At 34.8% G+C, this 19,537-nt stretch overlaps 2 protein-coding genes across 7 annotated transcripts; both read left to right on the top strand.

The window, feature by feature from the left end:
- Positions 1-367: 367 nt before the first annotated feature.
- Positions 368-10,717, top strand: LOC114525276 (protein phosphatase 1 regulatory subunit 12C-like). 4 transcript variants are annotated; one of them, XM_028546519.1, is made up of 13 exons: positions 368-607; positions 1,998-2,091; positions 6,419-6,529; positions 6,710-7,171; positions 7,257-7,448; positions 7,596-7,764; positions 7,848-8,128; positions 8,441-8,512; positions 8,604-8,722; positions 8,913-9,086; positions 9,319-9,413; positions 9,542-10,479; positions 10,556-10,717. In XM_028546519.1, exons 3-13 carry the CDS (start codon positions 6,437-6,439, stop codon positions 10,559-10,561), a joined length of 2,601 nt encoding a protein of 866 aa, XP_028402320.1. In that variant the 5' UTR covers positions 368-607; positions 1,998-2,091; positions 6,419-6,436; the 3' UTR covers positions 10,562-10,717. The 4 variants fall into 4 exon arrangements, with proteins under 4 accessions (XP_028402320.1, XP_028402317.1, XP_028402319.1 ...); XM_028546516.1 differs by having other exon boundaries at positions 7,254-7,448; XM_028546518.1 differs by lacking the exons at positions 368-607; positions 1,998-2,091 and adding an exon at positions 3,362-3,745 and having other exon boundaries at positions 7,254-7,448.
- Positions 10,718-10,805: 88 nt separating this feature from the next.
- LOC114525277 (AP-3 complex subunit sigma-2-like) lies at positions 10,806-17,677 on the top strand. 3 transcript variants are annotated; one of them, XM_028546522.1, is made up of 7 exons: positions 10,806-11,191; positions 11,349-11,440; positions 11,787-11,898; positions 11,975-12,046; positions 12,208-12,315; positions 12,394-13,110; positions 14,730-14,764. In XM_028546522.1, the coding sequence occupies exons 1-6, from the start codon at positions 11,123-11,125 to the stop codon at positions 12,553-12,555; spliced, it is 615 nt and encodes a 204-aa protein (XP_028402323.1). In that variant the 5' UTR covers positions 10,806-11,122; the 3' UTR covers positions 12,556-13,110; positions 14,730-14,764. The 3 variants fall into 3 exon arrangements, with proteins under 3 accessions (XP_028402323.1, XP_028402321.1, XP_028402322.1); XM_028546520.1 differs by lacking the exons at positions 10,806-11,191; positions 11,349-11,440; positions 11,787-11,898; positions 11,975-12,046; positions 12,208-12,315 and adding exons at positions 16,534-16,957; positions 17,106-17,676 and having other exon boundaries at positions 12,560-13,110; positions 14,730-14,759; XM_028546521.1 differs by lacking the exons at positions 10,806-11,191; positions 11,349-11,440; positions 11,787-11,898; ... (1 more) ...; positions 12,208-12,315; positions 12,394-13,110 and adding exons at positions 13,333-13,472; positions 16,534-16,957; positions 17,106-17,677 and having other exon boundaries at positions 14,730-14,759.
- The last annotated feature ends 1,860 nt before the right edge of the window (positions 17,678-19,537 follow it).

The following is a 19,537-nucleotide window of genomic DNA, read 5'->3' as shown; positions in this document are numbered from 1 at the left end:
AACTTAATTGTCGAAGTTAATTCCGCCACTTTTTTCGCTGAAATTGGCAATATGTAACATTCCCTCTGGGAGGCGCATTAGTCGTGCAAAGATATAGCTGGTGGTTTCGGATCACCACCGGGGTGTCGCGACTCAGCCCATTTGGCAACTATGGATAACACTATGAGATATTTACGTGGATGAAGTTTTGTAGCCATTTAATATGCAGTACATCCAAATGACCCCCTACAGACCGCCAGCCTGCATGTGCAAGCCCCACCACAAGCCGAAACTGAAAATGTTTTTATTTAATTTTTTATTTCTTCTGACAAACACCCGCGAACAAGAAATCCCGCGACCCGCGACAAAAACTCACGAGCCGCGACAAGTAGATTATTTTAAAAACGAGTATTAAATTTCAAGATTGTAATATGAGATTTGGAAAGTTGTGAGCTCGTTGACTGTTCTTTCCTGTCAGAACATCAAGAAGACATTTAGCATTGTCTGGCTTGCCGGTTGAGAAAAAAAGAAAGGAATACAAGGAGTACAATTCGTCCATTTCAGTTGCTGACCCGATCATAGGACTTTAAATTAATTTATAAATTGTTGACGTGAAATATTGGTTGAGGTTTGTAATATATAACATTTCTTATACAAACGAGAATATAGAGTGTCAATGTATTCGACAATTTTGTTATATTATGCTATACATTGGAACTGTGTATTGCATGAGTCTGAGTGAGATTGTCAAACGTGTCGTGTTATTTTATGCTACACGAATGTTTTGTATTGTTTGTCGTAACAAAAGGAGGCAAAATTGACAGGGTCTTGTTTGATATAAGATCATCAATTTTACCGTTTATCGCTTATAGATATTGATAACAGACAAGTGGTATTTGATATTAACTCTTTTGGACCGTAATTGGTGCACAAACAAGTTTAGTGCATGCTTTTACAAATATTTCAGGAACATTACATAAATTTTTCAATGTGATTTAAATTAGTTTCTGAATTAGATGTTGTTCGGGTCATATTGTTTGTTGCCATATAAGGTCAACATATTGTAAATATACTTATTTTGGCTTATCTGCTTCTCTCAGTAACTGGGAGAGGAGGGAATATATAGTTTGGGAAAAGAAAAATATCAAACTTCTTACATATAGTAAAAGATCTCTTGAGTTCAGGTGGTCCATCTTTCACATAATGTTTCATTGATGAAAAATATTTTTTGAAGGCTGTATTTTACTCAGACCATAAGAGGTTGAGAGTGATTCAGGAATTGTCTGACTATTTTAATATTATGTTAGGGTTTTTATATGCAGGAGTCTTGTGGTGTTGTTTGAACAGTATTTCAAACAATCCTAGCAATAACAGCTCCAACAACTGATTCCTGAGAAGATTGCTATGACTAGACTATAGTCTAAAGTTTATACATCTATAGTTTCCTTCTTCATCATCACTTTGTAGTTGCACTGCTTTTGATCAATCAAGATATGTGAATATAAATGAGTAGACGAAGAATTCATGAAGAACATGATAAAATTTTTTTATTGTACTTGAAATACCAGCAGCATGAACAAGAGGAATGGAAGTACCCTGACTTCAATGTGGTCAATGTGGTTCTGGTCAATGTTTTAAATACTTTGGATTTTCACAAAATATTTTGGGGCTTATTTTACCTTATTACACTTTGTTGATTTGGAAATGTAGACCAGAATAAATTATTTGCGACACCCCCAAGTCACTATCAAGTTCATGTCTATTTACTTTTATTCAACTCATTGACATACTGTGTAATTTCCCTTTCCTGGGGCCAGTTGTTCAAATGCCAGTTAGCTTAACCCTGGGTGTTTACAAAGTAGAATATCTTTTTTCATAAGTATTTTCTGGACCGACAAAAAGCCATTTTTCCTAAAGAAGCACTTGGGTAATCACTTACCTAGCTTTGAACAACTGGCTGCAGATAACTAAAATCACTTTTATTTTAAATTTATGCAAATGTTGTAAATTCATTTTAGTTTTTTGTTTGTTATTCCAATCAATCTTCACGACCAAACACAAAAAGGAATCAGTCCTTGATGCCAAAGAAAAGATTTCAACCAAGGGATGAAAGTAAGTGACTATAGAGATCTCAATGAAATAAGTATACATAAGGTTTATGGTAATATTGAAGATGTTTTAATATATATAAAATAATATGTATTTTTAAGTCACCATCCATTAACTTGACCATTGTAATAAGGGAGTTGCACCAGATTAAAATGCGATTCTTGCCAGGTTTCGTTAAGTTAACAGTTGCAATGTTATCCACTGTCTTTGAAGACGTTGTTTGAAACCGTTTAAATATTCTGATTTTACAGAACAGTCTTATGACCTTATAACGTACAGTGTAACGTAGATAATATAACGTAGTATATAATAACGTTAATATATTTATAATGCGAACTTACTAGAAATCAAAGTGTCAGCTCCATTGATGTTGCGCTTATCGTTACATAGATTTTTTCAACCGTTTTAACAATTCTCGAAAAGCGATAAAATTTCATCTTTGGAAGCAACAATTATTAAAGAGGATCATCAATTTACGAATACTAAGATTTAATCAAAGTTATACCAAATAACGGGCAATTTGGAGGGGATTGAAAAAACCGCTATCAGACATAGGACTTTAGGAATGAAAGCACTTATCAAAGAAAGCAATTAGTTATTGCTCATTAATAATCTGCACACAATACAAAGGAAGTAACAATATTTAATTCAATTCGTCCTTAGTCACCTTAGTAGGCAAGTTAACTATTGTTCTACCAACGGAAATCACAATTTTTCTCTGTTAAATTTTATTGATTATATCTGGATCACATGATATCCTTCCGGATCAATCATGGTTTAGATTTCATATTGTAACAATTAGGTAATTAGCTACTATAAATGTTTTAATGCAGATCTACAGCCGGGTGAATTAGATGGCATTCGCCGGTCTTGAATTCAGCCATGCAATGCAAGATGATATATAGACCATCATCTCATTCACCCCTTACTGGTTTGTTTGAATAAATGCTGTTTAAAAATCACTGACGTACGCTAGTGAATGCATTTGTGATAAATTGGCAAGTCATTAAGTTCTTTGACTGTAATTTACAACGTTTCAGAAATATTTATCGATACAGGGTCATGCAGGGATGGATATGAAACACTGATAACTTGAATGAACACTAGTCGTGACAAAGTAACTCTTATTTTAATAAGATGATTAAAATCAGATATGAACATTGCGGTAGATTATTGCTAAATGCACACACAGATCATGTCTATTTATTAAGCTACCTAATTAACATTACCAAATGGTTAAATAACTCAAGACTGTTCAAAAATGGTATTACCATATAAGATTGGCAAAGAAGTTATACGATGAAGTGAGTGAATGGGAATCAGTTTGCTAGTCATCTTGTTTGTACTTGAAATTGGTTCTGGACAAATGTACATTTATAAGATGTGAGTTCAACTGAGTTCAATACGCCACCTAAAGTGAGCTTGGCAGGTCACACCGGAAATTCTTGAGGGGAAACTTTTCATAATGAAGTGGCAATCTAGCGTCTGAGCGCCTTTGTTGAAGTAAAAGCATACATGTGATTTGTATAGAACTGATCTCCTACTCTTGCCTTGTATAAAGACGGACATATTTTACGCTGGTTGTGGAGTTATTAAAAAGAGAGAGAGAGAGAAAGAGTAGTTAAATAGTCTATTAGCATCGGTGGTGGCCTTCAAGGTATTGTGGATATCAAATATGTTTATTTAGACAAACAATTTAGTGTTTATAATCAGCTAATCTGCACACAGAAGACATATGTTATGACGGTTTTGTGTCAATTTTTTGTCATAAATTAAACTAAAAGAAAACGTCTTAACTCAGTTGTACAATAACATCAGCGATGATATAATTATCTAGGAATTGAAAAACCTAGAGAGAAATATGTCCGAGAAATGTCCCTCGGTAGTGTTAATGTAGATATACAAGAAGATTTTTAGATGTTTTTTAGTCGAACAGTTTAAGTTTTAGTCTATTTAGTGAATTCCGTAAGGACATTCTTAACATATTTATATTTAAAGACAGATACTGTTATCACCACATGATCTATATCAAATAGTCTGGAATGTGATTTGAAATGTTCATTCACTTTATGAGCTCAGTGGTAGACGTCACATTCTGTAATCCAATACCTGATATACAGGCTGTGCCCACTGATCTGAAATTTCAGATCAGTGGCTGTGCCTTGGCCGAAGTTCATTTTCCGTTACGGAAAAGACTTAATACTCCGCACCTTTATTTACAAATGTTTTGGCGGTGAAATCATTTCAACTAATCATAAAGAATTTGGCAATACCCTTTAGCCAAATCCATAAAATGAATACCTCTATAAAAGTTAATCTTTTGTAAACATGGTTCAATAATATTGACAGTAGGCCGTAATGCCATTAATAATCGTGACTCTGCTGACTCAGAGAAAAGCTTATTTAAATTATATTATTTCCAGAGGGTTCCAAGACACAACACTATGAGTTAATACTTTTGTATAGTTTCTAGAACAATCTCAAAGAAAGACATTGTGAATTTTTTATCGCCGGTTTCTTTGGTATCAGATTGAAAGTTCTTAATTCAAACTAAATATTTTAAGTGTTTACTGACTGTAGTTCATGACCACTTTTTAATCCTTCCGCAATATTTGTCGGAATTAACTTTCATCTGGTCGTTAAGTTCGGCATTCCTCGTAAGACGGTGTTCTTTTTGAATGGTTTGCCAGAAATATTGTTAAAATTATGTCAATAAATTATCGACTTAAAACTTTTTTTGCTCGAATATTTTATTATGCTTGCTATATATAAAGTTATCGTGACCAATAATTCACTATTGACAAATATGCAAACAGTTAATTTTTAACGGAGTGGTCCTTTCTTTACGATGTACTTGCTTGAACACGATATATTCATCAGTGTTTCCCAACAATTTTAAAGAATAGATGAACAACCCCCATGATGTTATTATCACAATTTGATTGGACCCCTGATGGTGTGCTGTATTGTGTATGCCAAACCACACGTGTCTATTTGATTTGTATTGCGTTTTTCATTGGCTATTTTCTATCCAAGTCTTTAGTTAGTCGGTACAAGCGTGAGAAATCGTGAGAACTGGTTTGATATCATTTGTGCTTCAGTTAGTTTTATTTTTTGTACTAAAAAGTGGATTTAAATATGATCAGATTCGGTTTAAAGGGTTCACGTTTCTTTAAGGAGTTCAACGGTAAGCTAAAAATTATGGTATTGCTTGATTTCAATAGTTACTTAGCCTCCTGCATCCAAGGTGCGAGTGTCAAGTGCACCCAATAACGAAGTAAGCAGATTATAGTTATGAACGTATTAATTACATGATGACATTGATTCAAATACGTTGAAATAAAATCTTTTTGCTGAGTATTTTTATAAAGTTATAATGGATCAGCAGATTGTAATATTACAATAATGGAAGAACTGAAAAAGCGTCATTCAGACTCAACTTCGTGAGGCTTAAGTGACGGATTGACATCGTATAAAACTGTGTGTGAAGTTGTGTGCCATTTTACGCTGTACTTCATTTGGTTCACTTGAATGTTAGCCGACGATGTTCTTTCTTTTCTTCCAAAGTGAAATGCCAGGGCTTATCAAAAATTATTCCAATTCAATCGATAATATATTTAGCGAATTTGACCGTTTGTTACTTCACAAGATGTCACGAATCATTTCATGGTAATGACGTAATACCAAATGTGACATAAAACAGGGGGAACGATGAATATGTAGATTCTTAACATGTACTTTGTACCAAAAGATTAACAGTCTTATAATAGGAGCCTATTTTTTCAGCAAAAATGGAAATAGTATTCATATTATCGTAATTACGCCTTGCTGGGGCAAATATTTTGTTACTCACAAGATATTTAATGCATATAAAGATGTAAAAACCATAACATTGGTTAAATATGGGATTAAGCTGGCTTATTATAGTTGAAAACATTAATTATTTCTATCTTCCGTACAAATATTGTCATGGAGAATATTCACTATATCTATGTTGTTATGTAAATGTTTTGTATCAGTCTGTGATTGTCCCTATTAAAAACTCGGTGAGAGGACTAGTGCTTAGTTTATATAATTTTTATTACATACACAAGATACATCAAACTGCGTGGAAACTGAATGAAAATACGCAATTAACATTTACATTGCTTCGCTTCATCAAATGAGGCGAAGCTTCTTTCTTTTTCTTGGTCAAAAAGGTCGGGTTGGCTGATGTGTACTGAATACAAGCCTATAGTGATTCGGCTTGATCTTAAAAATAGAAAACCATTTAAATGTAATAAAAATTATTGTTATACTTCACTTGGTGAATTATTCATTTACTTGATAGGTCGTTATGCGCTAGGCAATGACTAATGAGATACGACGTGATTTAACTAATGACCGTAGAAGAAGGGAGACTGGAAATCAGAAGGAAATACTTGCTACTCACGCTAGTCAGGTAACGATATTTTTTGCTCTATCGGTGCCTTTGCCAGACCTGATGTTCTCTTGTGATTTACCTCTTACTACTCAGAGCTCAGTGTAATTTCAGGCTAATTTATCTCTAGACTCTAATTTACACTACACTCTACTCTAGAAAATACGACGAACCTGAATTATTTATTGTTTTGTTCAACAGCTCAAATACTTGGACACTTGCTCAAGAAGTGAATCTGACCGGCAAAACAATTATAGTGACATAGCAACATTGCCCGGGGTTAAAGTTCCCTTTGTAGTCCGGCCGGAGCCCTTACCTCGTAAGACAATGAGGAACAGTATACGAAAATTACCGAGAAAATATAGCTCTGCCAAGGAAAAGAAAAAAGAAGCGGAAAAGGATAAACGGAAAGTGTCAGAAAGCGAAAAACCGAAGCAAAATGGAAAGGAAGTCAATGCTTCCTCCCCAGCCAAAAAAGAGACGATGTATGATATTGCTACGGCGGCTGCTAACATTCAACAAACAGACACTGATTGTCACGAGGGTGCAACCGTTACGTGTGATAAGGTAGTAGTTACGCAAATGGAAAGACCTGTATTAGGGTCCCTAGATGCATCAGAGTTAATGCTAGTTAGCTCGGACAAAGGAGACCTCGGAACTATGGTAAATATTTTCTAAAGCTCTTGTTTGCAGTGAATAATTATTAATCGTTTTGATAAAATATCAAGCCCTTGTCGTTATACAGCAGGTACTCGTAAATAAAAATTCTGAAGACTCGACTGCGTTATGTACGACTAAAGACAATAATGGAGAGACTCCACTTCACAAGGCTGCCAAGGGTGGTTACCTGAAATGTCTGAAATTTCTTGCATCCCAAGTACCTGATCAGGTTTCCAGCCTGGACAATTCAGGCATGACACCCGCAGCTCATGCTGCAAAAGTAAGTAAATCGGCAGAAAGAAAAATTGCCTTGAGGTTATTGTCTTATTCAATAGAGTGATATTTTTTCTAGCCGGCATGTAATGCTCGACTACAGAAATTTAGAATGTGTGATATGATGAACACTTTATTGCTCTCTGTTTCCTAGAATGGTCACGTGAATTGTCTGAAATGGTTAGTAGAAGAAAGCAGTGCTTATGTTGAGCTTGCCGTACGAGATGGACAGACTCATTTATTACATCATGCTGCATCAGAAGGAATGGAACAATGTTTGATTTATCTTCTGGCCTTCATGGAAAAACGCAAGATTACAACAGGTATTGTACAATATTGTGAAAAATCAGTTGGTCTTCGTTACCAGGCCCGGAGTGTATTCTGATAAAAGACTTATATACTACAGATATCATTGACGCAACTGGGCAATCACCCCTACACGCATCCGCTAAAATGGGTCATCCGGCTTGCATTCAAACATTGGTTGAACATGGTGCCGATGTTCTGGCGAAAGATCACGAAGGCTTAACAGCGTCAAGTGTCGCCTATATACAAAAACAATCGATATGTTCAAGATATTTATTAATGGCCGAGTCTTGTTGGATCTTGGCATCTCGTGTAGCAACATTGTTTCGTGAAGTAAACGGATATAAGAAGGAGAACAAAGAACTTAAGAAATCTGTTGAGGTGAGGGATAGTTAGGATGATTGTGGAGCTTATATAAGTTAGTTAGTTGGGTGTTAGTTGAGGGTGTACGGGAATTTTAAGAATTAAAACAGAGTTTCCGTAGCCACGGGGTCAGAGGAAACGTTCACGGGGAACGTTCTCTTGTGGATCTCCAAGTTGTGTGTACTTCACATTAAAGCTTAATTTTGCCCCCGCCGCCCTAAACTGCTTTCGGCGCCCGAAGGGACAGGTAGTATACAAGGTAAGGGACAGGTAGTGTACAAGGTAGTGTACAAGGTGCAACTATTATTATTTGGATTACCTCTTTTTCAGAACTTGAAAGCAAGAAAAAAGTCGTTTCCAAAAGATTTGCCGCATAGACCTGAGACTGTTGGGGCGCTTGTTGTATGAGATTTTCTCTTTTGTAAATACTAAATAGAGTCTTTCGTATAATCACTCGTTTGTTTTCTTAATCACCAATGCTCATAATTTCTAGGATGAATGTGGCAATCAAATAGAAGATATTTCTCAAAGTGATAAAAAAGTTTCGATTGGAATTCGAGAACGTAATTTTCCTGATGGAGAAAGCCCTAAGAGCACTTTTACTGAAGCCGAGTAAGTTTTATTTAGAAAAAGATGTTTTCCTCTATACATTCACATACTTGTTCTCTAAATAGCAATTCCTTCCCCTGACTCACAGAAAGAATAGTTAACAACCATTTTCATACTCTGTGTAAATGGTATGATTGCGTGAATAACCTAATGACAAATCTCCTGAGAATATTTTTTACATTTAATGTTGAAGTAAACGACGACCGCAGAACATTTCTCCAAGAAGTCGCATGATCAATTCAGATCCTGAAGTACAGGATGTACAACATCTTAAACTAGTGCGTCAAGGAAGTAATACAAGTGATTCTATTCCTGTTGTTTCAACAACAGGCATTGCTGAAATACCCCCCGCTGAAAAAGTCAAGGCGTAAGTTGAACTCTTATTGCCAGGTTCATCAATTGCTAACAAACGTTGTTAAATCTTCTTAAAGATTTAGTCGTATTTGTTACCAAACAATTCTACATCTTATAAAAATTATTGATAGTGAACTATTAATACTGAACTATCCTAAACCTCGTCATTTAACAACAGCCCCTTGAAAACGCAGCGTCCGGATTAATGCGATCCGCTCATGATATTTTCTCGTTTATTTTCCTAGTAAAGAGATTGCCATGGTAACGCATCAGCTGATGTCAACTCGGCGTTTACAACTTGTGAAAAATAAAAAAACGAAAGACACGAGTCCACCTGAAAGTGAGGATCCTTTAACATTATAATTCTCTGTAAAATTGTTCTTAAGTAAATTTAATTACGCAACAATAACAAGTCTCTAAGGAAAATACATGACAAGAAAAACAACGCTGACTTTTTCTTTTCTCTAGTTGGAAAATTTAAACCCGATTCCAAATCACAGACGTCAGTTGATGATAGCGCTGTTGTTATGCGAAGATCTAACACGAGAAATAAAAATAATAGACCAAAATCTCTTTGTGATAAAGATCTAAGGTTCATGCGATCTGCTAGTGATGTCGCTTTCAACCGTAGCAAACCAAACCAAGGTATCTTAGAACGCCGAGCTTCCTGTACAGAAATCAACAAGCAATCGAAACTTGAAGAAAATGAAACCACCAGTCAGAAAACAAGCAAAGAGAGCTCAGATTCGGATCTCTCGCCTACAGACCAAAACCCTGAAAAGGAAACATTTTGGGACAATGTCGGCGCGAGGAAACTTCTCTCGCGAAAAAAGAATACAAAACCGCGGTCATTATCTGGTGGACTTAGTGACCTACAGACTGTATCTACAGATAAAATACTCGAGTTGTATGCACGAGAATCACGTGGGAGTTCATCTCGAATCAATAGCCTCATTGAGGAGGAAGATAAGAACAGCCTGGGTATTGGCAGAAGAACAATGTCATCACTTGAACTTAAATCACACGCATGCGTGCGAGATGGGAGCATCCACGCAAGTTTTCGTGAGCCACGATTGAAGTTGCAAGCACTGAGTGATCTTAGGATGTCTGAAAGGTACACGGAAAGTACGTCAAAATCCTGTGATCAGAAACCTAAAGTCGAGAAGAGAATCCGTCCTGTCGCAAAACCTCGTTTAAAAATTCGTTCATCTAGTGAGACAAATGTATTGAAACAAACTGTTGAGTGTTTTACTACAAGTGAAGTTCATAGAACTGTCAGGGCGGATAATTTAGATCATCTAAAAGAAGATGTACATTGTTTTAAAAATACCCTGGATAATTATGGATACGCTTTGGATCGCGATAGAGAGACACAAGACAGTCAAGAAAATCTAGAATGTACTGACGTAAGTATGGAATATGTTTTTTTGCGAGTTAAATCTCCTATTCCTCAGCTTAACTCGTATTTATATTTCCTTTTAGGTTTAAAGTTTTCTGAAAAAAAATTGTGCTAAACTATGGAAGACCATGATAGTGCATTGACGAATTCCGGCTCTATAGCATGAAAAGAAAACGTTGTAATGAATTCATAGTTTTTATATAATATTGTATAATATACGGGGAATTATATACATTTATAATTCTGCCAAGGTTTTAAAGCGATTTTGTAAGCTAATTCTTGCAAAGTGAACTTCCCACCTCTACGATCATTGCCGTGTCCTGGTTATCAGTAAACCCGCAGCATATGGATCACCCTTAATATGATGGGCCGTAATCTCATAGTCATACTCAATCGGAACAAAAGGACACAGTATACGTTGCAGTGTAGAAACCAAAAGGCAATACGTTGAACATATGAATATGAAGTATCCAGGTGAAGCGTCGGGAAAAGCCGAAGAAAAACCCTAAAAATTCTCAATATGGTGGTATATCCACTTTTAGGATAAAATTTCGTCATGAACTCGTCATTGAACTCGTCAAGATGACACTCGTTCCAGACTTCTCGCTTCTCCGCCATCTTGTATATTTTTAAATTAATATATAAGCAACATGATAAAAGCAATTTTGATATTTAATAATCATGGAAAACCTCGAATGTCAAAGTTTTTCACATACTATGTAAGTATTCGACAGTTTTTCTTCATTGGGGTACATGTATCCACTTTGAAATACCGGTACTAGGAGTCTAGGTTAATTTGACACAAATGACACAATACCAGAACCAGATATAGAAATGAAGAAAGGAGAAAGTGATTATCTTCATTAAAATGTTTAGCCAGAAGATGTCCAACAACAGATAATAAGAGAAACGTTTCACTTGTTGGCAAAAAGGGATGATAGCTGTTGTAACTTCTTGGAAAGTGGGAGGTAATTGTTTTTGAACATATTTAGTACCAACTACCAAGTGATGTTTATTCTGTGATGCAATGTTAGGATAAGTTAAAGAAATGTTAGGAAAGAACTTTTCTTTCCAAATTTTGAGCAGACGAACACATTAGGTATCATTTCAAACATTTATATGCATTTGAAAATACTTTATTTCCTGTGAACAATGATTTTAAAGTGATAAGGAATGTTAAACTCTTTTTCATATGTAGATGGAGACCTGGTGGTTTCAAATTAACCAGTTCTTCTCCCTCTCTTTAGTTTTTTATCCATGCTTTTCTGATAAATCTCTTCAAATTTTAACTATTGTGATGCGTTCATTTCACAGCTTGATTGATGGGACAGATGTGAAGATTGTGTATCGTCATTATGCTACATTATATTTTGTATTTTGTGTTGACTCATCAGAGAGTGAACTTGGTATACTTGATTTGATACAGGTAAGATCACTGGTCATAGATAAGATGCAATGTTTCATTTTATTTTATAAATTTAAAATATCATCTTTTAATTCAGGTTTTTGTTGAAACACTTGACAAGACATTTGAAAATGTCTGTGAACTTGACTTGATATTTCATGTTGATAAGGTATTTGTAAATCATAAGTCATAATTGCCCCTACATTGGTAATAACTATATGATAAAACTATATGTGCATCTTGCATTTAAAACTATTTTTACTTACAATAAACCTAGGGTGATTTAAATCCATTTTCCAAAATATCCAATGAGCATGGTTTTCTTTTTAGGTTCATTATATACTATCTGAAATAGTCATGGGTGGAATGGTATTGGAAACAAATATGTCTGAAATCCTAAGTCATATTGAAGCACAAAACAAACTTGAAAAATCAGAAGTAAGTTTTTAAGTGTATAACTTTTCTAAATGAGGATTTATCTAAATGAGTAAAATGATATCCTTTATAATTTTTTAGGCTGGTATAACCGCTGCTCCAGTAAGAGCAGTAGCTGCAGTTAAAAACTTTAGTCCAAGTGTTCCAAACTTATCCAACATTAACTTACCATCATTACCATCATTACCTACTTCCATTAAAGAACTAAAGACAGCATTGCCAAATTTTAATAAGAAATTTTGAACTACAAGTCAATAACATCTTACTATTCTAAAATTACTAGAAATATATGAGTCAAGGTATTTCTATACATTTAACTTCAAGAACAATTGCATTCCTGGATATTCTAGTTTTAATTCAAATTAATTCAAAGTTTATAGGCATGAAAAATACATAATGTAAAATGTCTGGTTTCCACAAGAAAATGATCATGATATATATTGGAATAATTAAAACCTGGTCGTGAAGGCTGTGTGTAAACTTCCAGCCAGGGTGGTCAAGCTAATGACCAACTCTTTATAATTTCCCGTCGTGCCACCTGGGCGTGTTGTTTTTATACCCACAGCGTGATGTCATATCCGCTCGCACTCGCGTCTCACAGCTATATACATTAATATGTTGTTGAACTCATGTGTGTATATATCTAAGTTCGTACGTGTGACTTAACTAGCAAGACTAGATAGCAAGACGATCCTGAAAAAGACGTGTTAAACAAGAAACTCCTGTGCAATAATATTGTGATCGCTTTGGCTTTGAACCTAGTCATTTGGCTTTTCAAGATAGCATTGGATTGCAAAGGTAAAGCAGATTCGTTTATTTTGTCTCTAATGATTCAATATATTCAGCCCGATTCAGCCCTAAGACTTAAGATTATTGTCGTAAAGTAAAGATTAACTTTATGTTCGTAGCTCATTGTGAAAAACGTAGCGTTGTTAGGTTTTATTCCCTATATAGACATTCCATTCATATATATGTATATATATATATATATATACCAAGCACCGAGACAGTACTGAGTCGCTGTTTTTCTCGCAGCCCCAGCCACTGTAAAGAATTTTAGTATTTCATATAACTGATACAAGATTGGTACTGAAATTTGTGGAGTGAAATAATCTTAGTCTTCCATAAAATTCTTTATTCAGACGACGCTGTCAACAATCGTGAGTTGGCTGTTTTTTATTATTCATTATGACACCATGGTATTCAGATAAAGAGCATGCATGTAATTTTCAAATTCTGTCTAGATGATAATTATAAATTATCCCGCCAGTATCACGCAGGCCTCATATATAGCACATATTCATAAAACAAAACCCGATACTGTATATATTGGCTGCTTGGTTTCAATATATTCATCAATATTCCTTGGTTTTTAGAGTATTTTACGTGTGTTTATACGTGCGTAAAAGTTCTGCCCGGGCGCATTGACGTGTATATAGACTGGTTAAATGATACCTTGTATGTTCGGAATTTAGCGACTAACTTTTTTATATTATTTATCGTTAAAGTTGCAGCCGCGTGTTATCCATTGTTGGTTTATATCTATATAAGTATATAGATTATATATATGATGTAGATAAATACATTGCATGGTAATTTTCTATACTATATTTTTATTTTCATGTTTTAAAAGAAAGTATTCATTTCAGCATTTATCATTTATTATGAAAACGGCTTTACAATAAGACTTCCGTCGTTTTCATGTCTCATTCATTAATTCAAAATAATTTGGTACTAATTATTGAATGTGGATGTCGCACTTTGAAAGCCTCCCAGAACGCGAGTTATACAAATCTCTTGTGTATTGAATGTTTAAGAGAAGTCATCTGTACTGTCCAACAATAGTAAATAATCTACTTGAATCTTTCCGCTGAATGAGAGTTACCCTGTGATTAGTCGAATATATAGGCCTAACAGGCAACACGGCTTGTGGTTTTCATGTGGCCAGCCTGCTGTGTTTCAGCTAAACTGTTGACTTGGATAACATTGATTAATTCCTTCCCAAATTGAGACTACGAAAACATCTTTATATAGATATTCATGTAAAGGTTACTGTATTTTCGTGTTGATTCGATGAGTTTATAGGTGCAGAATGACCTTAGCCTTTGGCTTTGTCGCAACTAGATAAATGTCGGGTTTTGTGGAATGTTAGTAAGAAACACGAATTTATTGTCCTTTAAACAAGTTAAAATGGGGACCAGGATTTGACGTTCGTCTATCACGACGACTTCAATGTTGAAGTTCAACAAAAACCAACTTGTTAAAACAACTGCATGTCTCCTCTTCTTCTGATATATATATATAAATATATATATATATATATATATATATATATATATATATATATATATATATATATATATATATATATATATATATATCGAGAGAAATAATCTAATAAACTCGTTTTCTTTCAGGCACAGACGATATAATCCAGAGTAAATAAGGTAAGTTAACGTGTATTTAACAGCCTTGTATGTCGGATTACAACCAAATGCTTTATGTAAACTGTGAAATGTGTGGCATAAATATGTTATATATGTCATAGCGGATACTTGATCAATCTTTCTTGAAAGACATTTATAAGCTCTCTTGACTTTTTAGAAGGAAAGTTGTTACCTTATAACGTCTTAGTTAATTAAAACAAATTAAGGAAATGAAAACACATTAAATAAAAATGACACGCAATTTTCATCAAATCGAAATGGAAACGTTGAAAGAATTAGAATAATATAAAATGAGCTCAGGAGAAATAGCTCAAGTATTCGTATGCCGAGTCAGTTATGAAATACGCTTGGAAAATAATAGCTACTTGATCATAACAATTAGTCAATATTCATGAGGTATGTTATCGAAGTAAAAGAGGTTCATGAAACATCTCGAATGAATAAATGCTGTTATCAGTTCTTAGCAAGCGACGGATTTAAATTACACACCACTGCATGAATAAATACGTTACTATTGTATTTGTCTGACGTCACGCAGATGTCTCCCTCGACAGGGAAAGACATAACTTAGGAAAATCTAAAATACCTATTTAGTACGAAATTATGAGGTTTATAATTATGAGTCGATGTGATGTGAATGTCTAATGGAGACGGAAACGTCGATGCTTCATTTTATCCATGTAAAAGAATCTTTATCCAAACAAATCTTGTCAGGCGTGCCGCGTGCTCGACTATCTCAAGTATAGGATCGCTATGAATGTGTAAGTCTGGTAACATGACCTTCATTTCACATATTTCATTTCATCTCTTTACCTGAGATTTGTTTCGTGACAGAAATTTAAAGCCAATAATATTTAAAGTAAGGATTATTTCATGAGCGTTGTAAAGTACGGGCGTATATACCTTTCTTTTTTACTTAAATTATTGTTCTATACTAAACGTGCGAAACATGATATCTACACTGTCATGCATCTTGTCTGATTTGAAACATTCTGTATTATAATGGTTTTATAAGTACTTTCTTGAAAATAGGCAGTCATTTAAAATCATGTGTCATAAAGTCTATATATAATATATAAGACTCGGTTTTTTCTACTGTTGTAAGTAATGTTTTGTACGAAGGTAAAGAAAACTAAAAGTTTTTGGATGTAAAAATATTAATTGTAAGGAACAAGGAAATTTGTAAGTAGCGAGTTAATGCAGCTATAGGTAACTAATATATCTGAAGTACGGATTTCAAATTCAACGTATTATTTAATATGATGCCTGATTAGGTGTGTTTTATATTAATCTCATATGGAACCTGACAGGTATTTGCATTTTGCAAGTTTTAATTTTAAAGAGATAAGATTTCTCCATGCACGCGGTTCCCTACATCATCTATATCGCATGCGGGCATATCTATATCGCAATAAAAACATATCCTTATCTCGCGCATGCGTGCGGGAATGAATATTAGTTGAATCAGGGTAACTGGGTTAAGTTTTCCTGTTATTCTTTTATATCCCAAGGCTATACCGGTATTTAATAAGTCGTCGGAGTTTAATTTTAATGAAAGTGTCGTAAATCCATAAACGCTGTAAAGCCTTTGTCTTTCCAGATTGTGGTGAAACACGTCCTTTCTACATCATAACTTTATTTTAGTCTTTATAATTTATAGCATATTTATAGCATATTTAGTTATTAACAATCTCTGGTGATTTTTTAAAGTTCCAATCGATTACGACGAAGTACTATTAAATGTTCATCTTATAATTATACACGTATTTTCTAGCTGAACTCGTAACCACAGTTAAGCGAGACGATGGGATTCGTTATTGTAACCGTTCGTAACTTATTATGGATGTTAATGTCCCTGACAGCAGCTATGGCTTTAATCGCAGCGATTATTTCACCGAACTGGAACACTGCACGTGATGGATATTATAATACCACAGAAAAAAGACCGACCATTGGTTTATATTCTCGATGTGGCCAACAGTTATTAGCTGCGGGAAAAACAAGATGGTCGTGTTACAGATATGTCGAAAATCTCGATGAATTACCCAGTAATTTCTGGAAAGCAAGTCTCATTTTTACGGTCTTTGGTAGCGCCGTGACTGCAATATGCGTGTGTATGTCGTTGCTTGCGTTTTGTGTCCATAAGATTGGAAGAAAACCATTGATACCCATTGTAGGAGTCGTTCAAGCAATTGCAGGTATTGTAAGTTACAATAATTGTATGTGATTCGAATTTTTCTCATACGCTATATCCGGCTGCGACGTAGACCATCCCGTAGAAACAAGGTTTTGAACCAAAGGAATGCAATTGGCGTGGTATTTTAACGTTAATCCTCTTTATTATAGGTTTGTTCCTTCTAGTTGGCCTGGTATTGTGGCCTGCAGGATGGGGAAGTGAAAATGAGAAATTTGTGAAATACTGTTATGAAACCCCAAATGACGATGAAAACAAACCGTCAGCGTTCAAACTTGGCGATTGTTCTCTTGGTTGGGCATTCTATTCAGCATTAGGAGGAACTTTACTAGTCTTCCTGTGTGCGATATTCTCTGGCCAGGCTGAGAAATCTACATCGAGTGATAAAGTTCAGGATGAAATATGGAAAGGGAAGAAAGTTATTTGCTTGCCTTGAATGTTTTAATTTTGTCACGCATATATAATGCTTGAAGTAGCTTGTTTGATCATGTGGAAGAGTAGAAGTAATAACGTATCAAATAATTGTTTATTACCCGGTTGAAATAAATGCAGTGTTAGTGTTAATGTGATAAATTACAACAAGTAAATTTTGGGGACAAAGTTAGGGAATTCCTGTAGGTCCTCTCTTACGCAGAAGATTGAAGTCATCCAACAGAATATATAAAGACATAGACGTTGTATAAACAAACACACCTTATTACTACTCACTACTAGAGATTTCCACCTGTAGTAACACTGGATCAATAAGAGATTATCCTTAGGCTTACTGAGTTACTGGATCTCTAGGAAGAACAGTTTAGAAATGACAGATCTATCTAGTATAAATAAAGTTATTTTAGTTCAGGTTTCCTTTTGTATAGTAACAGTTGATGAGTAGAGGCCCGGTAACAAAGTTTGTGTTTTTACCGCTCCACTATCCGTCTAAAATTGTGCAGCAATTTCGCAAAATTTCAAACGTTCCACATAAAACTCGTGATGTTCAGCAGTGATCTAATGAAACAGAACCTGTTTATCAGCGAAGATCGTTTGAATCCTTTGAAAGTCGGTAGAGACATATCATTTACATTCTTAACAAGTCTCCAAAAGTTTTCAAGTAGATCTCAACTGTTTAACCAAATACGGCACCATTGTGTCATCCCGTGTCCGTTGTTAACAATGCAATTCCGCAAACCTTCCTGATATGAACCTTCCTCGCAAACCTCATTTAAAGCAAACCTTGGTACCTTGGGTGGTACCAGCAGCTTTTGGAAAAACAACTTCATTTATCTTCGTGATTATCATTGAAAGAGATTGCATACCTATCGAACTGATGGTATTCAATTGTTTTCCACAACTGACATGTTCCGCTGATCTTATTAGGAAATATTTGTATAAGTTTAGTTCATTTCAAAAGCTTTCCTATAAGCCAAGCCCAAGATATTTATTGCCGATCATATGCTTTTTAAATCGAAGCCTTCCAGCAATCTCGCCTAAAAACCTACAAATATTTGTACCTTACTTTGTGATCTATATTTTCATCTATTTTGCTTAAAATAAACTCGTTTGGACGATTTGTAGTGAAATTTTCAACAAACAGGATTACAAAGGGGGAAATTCCAAAATTTGCATATATTTATTTTAAATAAACATTTTATTTTATTAGGTTGAGTCAAGAGAAAGTTTTGAAAGTCTTTCCAGTGTATGGTGGCCAAAGATCACCATAAACTGGAAAGACTTTCAAACCAAGCATGTGGCATGACTTCCCTTATTGATACATTCAATGCTGGTAAATTTCCATCAATTACCTCTGTGTCTCGTTACAACAAGATCTTTATTGGTAATGTTCTCAGAAATAAACATTTTATGTTATTAAGTTGAGTCTAGAGAAAGTTTTGAAAGGCTTTTCAGTGTATGGTGGCCAGAGATCAATGCTGCTCGCATAAGGAAACTATTTTTATTACTTGGACTAAAAAAGGAGCTTCGTCCTGGCAAACAAACGCATGAACTGAGTAGGTGAAAGCTAATGCAGGTAAAAAACTTGCAAAATATATTCATTTGGTGCTGTAGGTTTTTAAGAGTGCCCATCAGTTACCAATGAAGGAAACAATGAGATTTTTTAAATGGCAGTAAACAAGTGCCAGATTGTAGTAAAAAAGAAAGGGGAGCTCAAAAATTAAGCTTGGGTGTATATCTGTTGTTACAAGTCAAACTAATGAAGTACTTGAAATTTAAATCATTATATATTTCAAGTTTGCCCTGAATACCTGAGATGTTTGGCATGACACTGGAAAAGGATAAAATTTTGTATTTAGGTGTGCAATTTTCCACGGGCAGAGAGGGTCGGCTGACGGCTATTTTCCATTTACAAAACACTCAGAATCTTATAAAGGACAAAGCAGACTGAGAAAATAAACCAGACCCTGGAATAACTCAAAAACTAACCAGGTATTTTCGGTGGTTCAATTTCGGCGTTTGCAAATATCGAAAAATAAAAGAAATGGTAAAAGAAAATTGCTACCAGGAACCGAGAAAAAAAGTTGTTATAGTTTTAGTTTGAAAAGATTAACGCGAAAAGAGAAGGCTTTTATATCTTAAGCTAAGAGTA

The sequence above is a fragment of the Dendronephthya gigantea genome, unplaced genomic scaffold (genome assembly GCF_004324835.1).
Source record: "Dendronephthya gigantea isolate DGI-Jeju-01 unplaced genomic scaffold, DenGig_1.0 000034F, whole genome shotgun sequence".
Taxonomy (NCBI): Eukaryota; Metazoa; Cnidaria; class Anthozoa; order Malacalcyonacea; family Nephtheidae; genus Dendronephthya; species Dendronephthya gigantea.
The sequence above is the reverse complement of the archived record's forward strand: the minus strand, read 5'-3'. Positions and strand labels throughout refer to the sequence as shown.

Coding starts and splice junctions, on each gene's coding strand:
- LOC114525276 (XM_028546516.1), top strand. CDS start 6,437: ATGACTAATGAGATACGACGTGATTTAACTAATGACCGTAGAAGAAGG. Junction 8,723..8,912: donor AGCACTTTTACTGAAGCCGA/GTAAGTTTTATT, acceptor TTAATGTTGAAG/TAAACGACGACCGCAGAACA. Junction 9,414..9,541: donor AGACACGAGTCCACCTGAAA/GTGAGGATCCTT, acceptor TCTTTTCTCTAG/TTGGAAAATTTAAACCCGAT.
- LOC114525277 (XM_028546521.1), top strand. CDS start 16,564: ATGGGATTCGTTATTGTAACCGTTCGTAACTTATTATGGATGTTAATG. Junction 16,958..17,105: donor AGTCGTTCAAGCAATTGCAG/GTATTGTAAGTT, acceptor TCTTTATTATAG/GTTTGTTCCTTCTAGTTGGC.